The sequence below is a fragment of the Tubulanus polymorphus genome, chromosome 4 (genome assembly GCF_964204645.1).
Source record: "Tubulanus polymorphus chromosome 4, tnTubPoly1.2, whole genome shotgun sequence".
Lineage (NCBI taxonomy): Eukaryota > Metazoa > Nemertea > Palaeonemertea > Tubulaniformes > Tubulanidae > Tubulanus > Tubulanus polymorphus.
Window position 1 is genome coordinate 5,225,370 of NC_134028.1, and position 6,195 is coordinate 5,231,564.

General features: G+C 35.6%; 2 protein-coding genes across 3 annotated transcripts; both read left to right on the forward strand.

The window, feature by feature from the left end:
* Window positions 1–937: 937 nt before the first annotated feature.
* LOC141903776 (vesicle transport through interaction with t-SNAREs homolog 1A-like) lies at window positions 938–3,345 on the forward strand. Of its 2 annotated transcripts, none has more exons than XM_074792077.1 (8): window positions 938–1,037; window positions 1,493–1,551; window positions 1,650–1,760; window positions 1,864–1,950; window positions 2,120–2,204; window positions 2,295–2,365; window positions 2,638–2,712; window positions 2,809–3,345. In XM_074792077.1, exons 1-7 carry the CDS (start codon window positions 944–946, stop codon window positions 2,701–2,703), a joined length of 573 nt encoding a protein of 190 aa, XP_074648178.1. In that variant the 5' UTR covers window positions 938–943; the 3' UTR covers window positions 2,704–2,712; window positions 2,809–3,345. The 2 variants fall into 2 exon arrangements, with proteins under 2 accessions (XP_074648178.1, XP_074648177.1); XM_074792076.1 differs by having other exon boundaries at window positions 2,638–2,699.
* Window positions 3,346–4,537: 1,192 nt separating this feature from the next.
* On the forward strand, window positions 4,538–6,005 carry LOC141903429 (dynein axonemal heavy chain 3-like). The gene is made up of 5 exons (XM_074791543.1): window positions 4,538–4,642; window positions 4,739–4,925; window positions 5,120–5,159; window positions 5,371–5,512; window positions 5,775–6,005. The coding sequence occupies exons 1-5, from the start codon at window positions 4,538–4,540 to the stop codon at window positions 6,003–6,005; spliced, it is 705 nt and encodes a 234-aa protein (XP_074647644.1).
* The last annotated feature ends 190 nt before the right edge of the window (window positions 6,006–6,195 follow it).

Here is a 6,195-nt window from a genome sequence, read left to right on the forward strand (position 1 = left end):
GGCGAGGGTCTCCTAAGTTGGTTGTCTAATTTTACATAATTTTTGTTGTGCCTAATTATTACATCGAGATTTTGGAAATCGAAATTACAAGATAAACTTTTTTTCTTCCTAATTTATTACACTTAGTTTTTATAAGATACGCATTGACTCTGCTGCTCCTGAATAAGTGTTCATAAGATACGCATTGTCTCTGCTGCTCCTGAATAAGTGTTTATAAGATACGCACTGTCTCTGCTGCTCCTGAATAAGTGTTTATGAGATACGCATTGTCTCTGCTGCTCCAGAAAAACTGTACATAATACACACTTTTGTCTCAGTTGCTCCTGATTAGTTGTTTATACATCTGGATATACCGTATCTATATTATAAGGTTAACTTTTTTCTGCCTAATTTATTACATCGAGATTTTGGATATCTATATTACAAGATTAACTTTTTTTCTGCCTCTTTTAATACCGGTACATCAAGATTTTGGATATCTATATTACAAGGTTAACTTTTTTCTGCCTAATCTATTACATCGAGATTTTGGATATCTATATTACAAGATTAACTTTTTTTCTCGTAAGTCGTATGGCCCTTGAGGAATTCCATACTTTACCATTCATAATCTAAAAAAATTTTTTTTTCTTTAATTTTGATATTGGAGTAAACGGTAAAGTCGTAACGTATTGAAGGAATAGCACTCGTAAAACGTAAGTCGTATTTCGTAAAACGTAACTCGTTATTCGTAAATCGTAAGTCGTAAGTCGTATGGCCCTTGAGGGATTTCATATTATGTAGATTCATTATTTCATAATCTTTTTCTATCGCAAATGAGGCCGGGACCGTGTTTCAGACCCTACCCCGCGGTCGTTACTGACATGTCTCTACAGTCCTCCGCTCTACCAACTGAGCTGATTCCAGGACGTGCTGCCCCCTATGCGGCTGTCAAAATGTAAAAATGGCGTCGTTGATGGAATCGTACGAGCAGCAGTTTGCTAATTTAACTGCTGAAATAACGTCAAAGACTGTAAGGATTCCAAATTTAACCGGCGGTAAGAAAGGAACAAGTCATTTCTTTCGTTGATTTCAATCAAAATGTCACAATGTATTTCGAAACGACTGGAAACTGCGCATGAGTATAGTGTCCAGTTCAAATGTCTGTTGATAATGATAGTCTGTGTATCCGACGTTTAGTTGAGTGACTCATTAGGTAGGGCTCGATAACACAGGGCCCAGTTTCACAAAAAGGTTTAACTCTTAAATCGATTTAATTTCTTCATTAATTCAGTTTATCTTAAATCGATTTAGGCCTTAATCCTTTTTGTGAAACTGGGCCCAGGTTATACTGGAGGGGTTACATCGCACAGGTTGTGGGACCTTAAGGGCTAGGACTAAATGATACAACAAATACTAAAAATCCTTCGCCTAGTAAGTACTGGCAGTAGTAGCGGCCCCGCTCCACTCTTGTAACTTACTTGTGAGGTAGCATCTCTTTCTGAATTTTCAGCTGAGAAACAAACATTGTCCAGCAATGTGGAAAAATTACTTGATGAGACACGTGAATTGGTAAGTAAAGGGATCTTGTACTGTTGTCATCCATTTAGAGAGTGTTTGGCTATAATCATGATGACGCATTTTCTATACTATTTATTGAATTATTTCAGTTGGAGCAAATGGATCTGGAAGTTCTAGATTTACAACCGAAAGATCGCAACAAATATCAAACCAGGTTAAAAAGCTATCGAACGGAGCTGTCCAAACTGGAAAAAGCCTTGGTAAATATCGGACCACATAGGAAATTTCTATTTTCTCATATATCGTAAAGCAATTTTCATCTTTAATGAATGAATAATTTTCTGCTTTTAATTTCTTTATCAGAAACAATCTCGTATCGCATTCAGCGACGAAATACAATCGCGCGATGAACTGTTCGGCGATGACTCATACAGCACTTCAGCTGATCAGGTGCGAAATATCCTAAAAAACAAGTGTAGCTAAAAATTTAACCATAACTGAGCGTATTGTTTTTCAACTATATCAGATTTAATTCCCTCTACATGCACAGCTTTTATCAACCCTTTCCCTCACATTCACATTGGACTAATGTTCGATAACAATTTGATTATTTCCGCAGAAAACTCGATTGCTCGAAAATTCTGAACGAATGGAACGCGGATCGAAGAGATTAGAAGAAGGCTACAGAATAGCTTTAGAAACCGGTAAATATTTCATATCGACGTCTCGAATTTGTGTTTAATTTTATGTGAATACGACATTCTTTATTCGTTTTTTTTTTTTCAATCATTCAGAACAATTAGGAGCAACGATTTTAGAGGATTTATCAACTCAGAGGGAAAGCATACAACGATCTCGAGATAGGGTGAGAATGGGCGTTATTGGATAAAAATGTGCTTCCAAAACCACCAGATCAATGGTTTACAAATTACAGTACCGACTTAAGATTTAATCGACAGTTTTTGAGAAGTGATAATGCAGAAACTTCCTCAAAATTTGAAATTCTCTCCTTTTAAAACTCTGTGCATGACTGATATGAAGGGCCCTAGAAAATGACTGTTGTCAGGAGGGATGGTGTTATACGCTGAAGGTTTTTTTTGTTGAATACTCAAGATTTAAAGGTCGTTATTTTTCCAGTTACGTGAGACGGATTCAACGTTAGGACGAAGTTCGAGAATTCTCACCGGAATGATGAAAAGGTAATCAAACATGGTAATTAAACATCTTCATTACTCGATGATGAATTACTCAATCATTAAAAGCACGTCCCGCGTTATAACGTATTACGGCATTTTTTTTCCGCTTCAGGATAATACAGAACCGATTGTTGCTAGTTATCGTCGGATTTATAATAGTCATCGTTGTGATCGTCGCGTTGTATTTCGTGTTCCGACCGAAACATTGACGATTCGTCGCATTCCGTATTAGAGACTCGCTTGACAGCTTTGGAATTGAAAAAAAGTTTAGGTATAGGTGTTGTGCAATAATAGCGTGTAACTGTGAATGGATCAGGGTCCAGTTCCACAGTTCCGAGTTAAGATTTGACTCTGAGTTAACTCATTGAAAATAAACTAACTTTAACTCAGAGTTAACTCTAACTCACAACTGTGGAACTGGGTCCAGGAGATAGACATCAGGAGAGGGAGAAAAACACTTACGAGTTTCGAATCTCGCGTAAAGTAATTTGTATCGTGAAATGCAGTTCAATTATCGATATTCAGTTATTGTAATAAAGTAACATCATCCAAAGTTTACCGTAACGATAAAAAAGTGTTGCGTCGTCTATCGTTGAATTATTTATGTAAAAAGAGATTGACATGGTTTATTGACCATCCATTTACTTCGGAAAGATTAATGTAATATATGTATATGTAAAAAAATATTGTAGTATATAAATTATATTTATTGTAAATATATAAATACATATGTGTATAATTGAAAAAACTGGTGTCTTTTATCTCTGGTGGTGCAGTATTTCCAAGTTTACCACTGAACTCGGAAGCTTATCCCTGCAACAGTTCCTCTGAGGCTCAGTTCTCGGCTAATCCCATCTAGAATTTTATTCTCAATGTGTGCAAAATTGTAGAATTATTATGTATTGCTTCAGAGTCATAAAACTGGAACTTTTTTACGAATACTTAATCTAAAAACATCGAACTCACTGATTATCGCATGATTTCACTGACTTAATTTAAAGCATTGGAACATAACTATTTAAGTCATTGAGGTTAACACTGAACTGATTACCACTAGGACTCGAACCTTGGTCGATTACCTGACGCGTTCAGCGATTCCACGTGTATTTGTTTACAAATACACCAACGAGCATGCGCACTGCGAACAAAATGGCGGAAACTCTCTTGTGAAAAAAATCGCCACTTAGCAACGGTAATGCCAAAATGGCCGCCGTCTAGTGATTTGTGTCTACTGACTTTCTTTAGCTCGCTAAATTATGGAATTTAGCCTTAACGGATAGAGGAACGGCGATGTAATATCATCTCCTAAACGGAGAGTGGCATTTTAAAACGAGGATTTTGATTCTATTCAAGGTCATCGTACACAGAACGGATAAAAAAACTAAAGCACTGAACAGGTTGAACAATTCAATTTAATTTATTGTTGTTTATATGATATCGCTACATATACACATAAGGCAATAGAATGGCGTTGGAGAGAGCAAAGGTGAGTTTATGATCTTAACGTCACGTCTTATAGCCTAGATCTTATAGAAAAAGAAAATGCTATCATAAGTCGGGCGTAGGTCTTCAATGTTGTGATTACATAAAAATTTCGGGCTCCTTGAAATGAAGAGCCTGGGCTATATAATGTATGAATATGTCATGTCTATTAATATATCTCAAAAAATCTATTTTATTTCTAATTCCTAATTCTTGTTTGACAACAAATTAGGACTAAAAGTAAAGACAAAGTATCAGGTGTTTGCTAGGCCTATAACTTTAGTTTCCTAATCTTATTTATGTTGCAACGATATTCAAAACTATGACATCTGTTTTATAACGGCCCATTTCTTATATAGATGAATACTCCTAGCTACCACGCTTGTAGCAGAAGCAAAGGTTTACCCGGCTTACCACCTTTACCTAAAACCAGCGAAAACGAAGAACCATCCGAACTATATCAGGTTAGAGCAAGTATTTCTATCCTTTGATTTTCAGCATAACATTTCGAAATGTTTTTTAAAGAAATTTACAGTAGAATTCACGATTTGTCTTTTCAGTTGGTTTTGAGACATAGCGAGCATCCGCCTATAATGAAAGGCACGTCATGGACGCTTGCAGCTCCGTTTAAAGAACAGAAATATCACCGAACTCCCAGTGAATCAATAGCCAATAACTATACTCCGTCTGCTAATGATCTGAAGCTGAAAGATATTTCGAAAATGAAAAGAGCTTCTCATGCGCCAGGTATATATGTGTGTCGATTGAATGATGTTTTAGTTACTGAAATTCATTTACCATGAAGATCAAAGTTTATATGAAAAAGGTTGAAGTATTTCAACATGTAAAAACTTTTTTTGATTTGAATGTTTTTTTGGTGTAATTTGTGTAATTGGTGTAAAGTGCGTTTATTTGAAGTTTTGGTAATCCTCATTTTTTAGCAGGTACTACCAAACCACATTTATCACCTAGAGGAAAGGGGTAAGTTTGATTCAACAAATAATGCTTAAATTCATTACAACTGTAGGGTATCACTATTTTTATATTAAAGACATTGGAATGCGGGATCCCTAAATATTTACGGATGCCTAAAGTTGAACATAAATAACATTGTTATTTGTTTTTGGGCTGTCACAATTCTAACTCAAACCCATCTTTGATTTATAATTTTTGTTTTTCATTTTCAATCCAGTGAAATGAATGGAGAATCGTTAGCTGATAAAGCAGCGCCCCCTAGTCGACCGTTAACTCCGATGGAACAAATGGAGATTATGTTACACATCGAACGAGAAGATGCCGAAACTAAAGTCGAACCGGATGAACAGGATCTCGAGGTGAGGAGATTGAAACTCATTGTCAATTGGAATGAGGAAATTATAAATTTCCCTTGAATATTGAGACTACCACTTCAGAGACAAACCAACAAAAAATCTAATTTTTGGTTTACCATGAATGGGTTCTTATATTTTTCCGATTGTTTTAATTTTCTTTTAAAAAACTTGAACTTAAAAGAAAAGCTTTGCTTGAATAGGTTGTGTACTTGTAGCCTACTGGCAATTTTTTACTATATTTCTATAAGTATGCATTTCATTTCAGCGTTACTACTACTACATAGAGAAAGGTGTAAAGCCGGATATGATCGCGAGACAGAACGACGACGTGATGAAACGAGTTCACAGTATGATTCCTGTATCGTTGTTAAAGAGTTCTGAACTCAACGAGTTACAAAATCAGTTATTAGTTGAAGTGAAAAACGACTACGAGTTCAGCATCAGAAAAACCATCGGTGAGTTCATGATTGGTACTGAGTACGGGTGTTGCTTCTAGAAAAATTTCGGATTATGGGCCCCTTATAAGTTAGTGCTTACTTTTCAGGTGAAATACTGACTTTTTGAAAATTTCTTACAATTTCCATTTACCACTTAGTCTTTCCAGTTACAACTTAATCAAAATTTATAAGTGGTTGTTTCTTTCAAAATAGATTTTAAATTTGATTGCAAATGCATTCATGGCTTAA

Excerpts from the sequence above, each read along its gene's own strand:
- LOC141903776 (XM_074792076.1), top strand. The coding sequence starts at position 944 with ATGGCGTCGTTGATGGAATCGTACGAGCAGCAGTTTGCTAATTTAACT. Across the intron at positions 1,761-1,863 it reads CCAAACTGGAAAAAGCCTTG|AAACAATCTCGTATCGCATT; the intron begins GTAAATATCGGA and ends TTTCTTTATCAG. Across the intron at positions 1,951-2,119 it reads ACAGCACTTCAGCTGATCAG|AAAACTCGATTGCTCGAAAA; the intron begins GTGCGAAATATC and ends TTATTTCCGCAG.
- LOC141903429 (XM_074791543.1), top strand. The coding sequence starts at position 4,538 with ATGAATACTCCTAGCTACCACGCTTGTAGCAGAAGCAAAGGTTTACCC. Across the intron at positions 4,643-4,738 it reads AACCATCCGAACTATATCAG|TTGGTTTTGAGACATAGCGA; the intron begins GTTAGAGCAAGT and ends TTGTCTTTTCAG. Across the intron at positions 4,926-5,119 it reads AAGAGCTTCTCATGCGCCAG|CAGGTACTACCAAACCACAT; the intron begins GTATATATGTGT and ends CTCATTTTTTAG.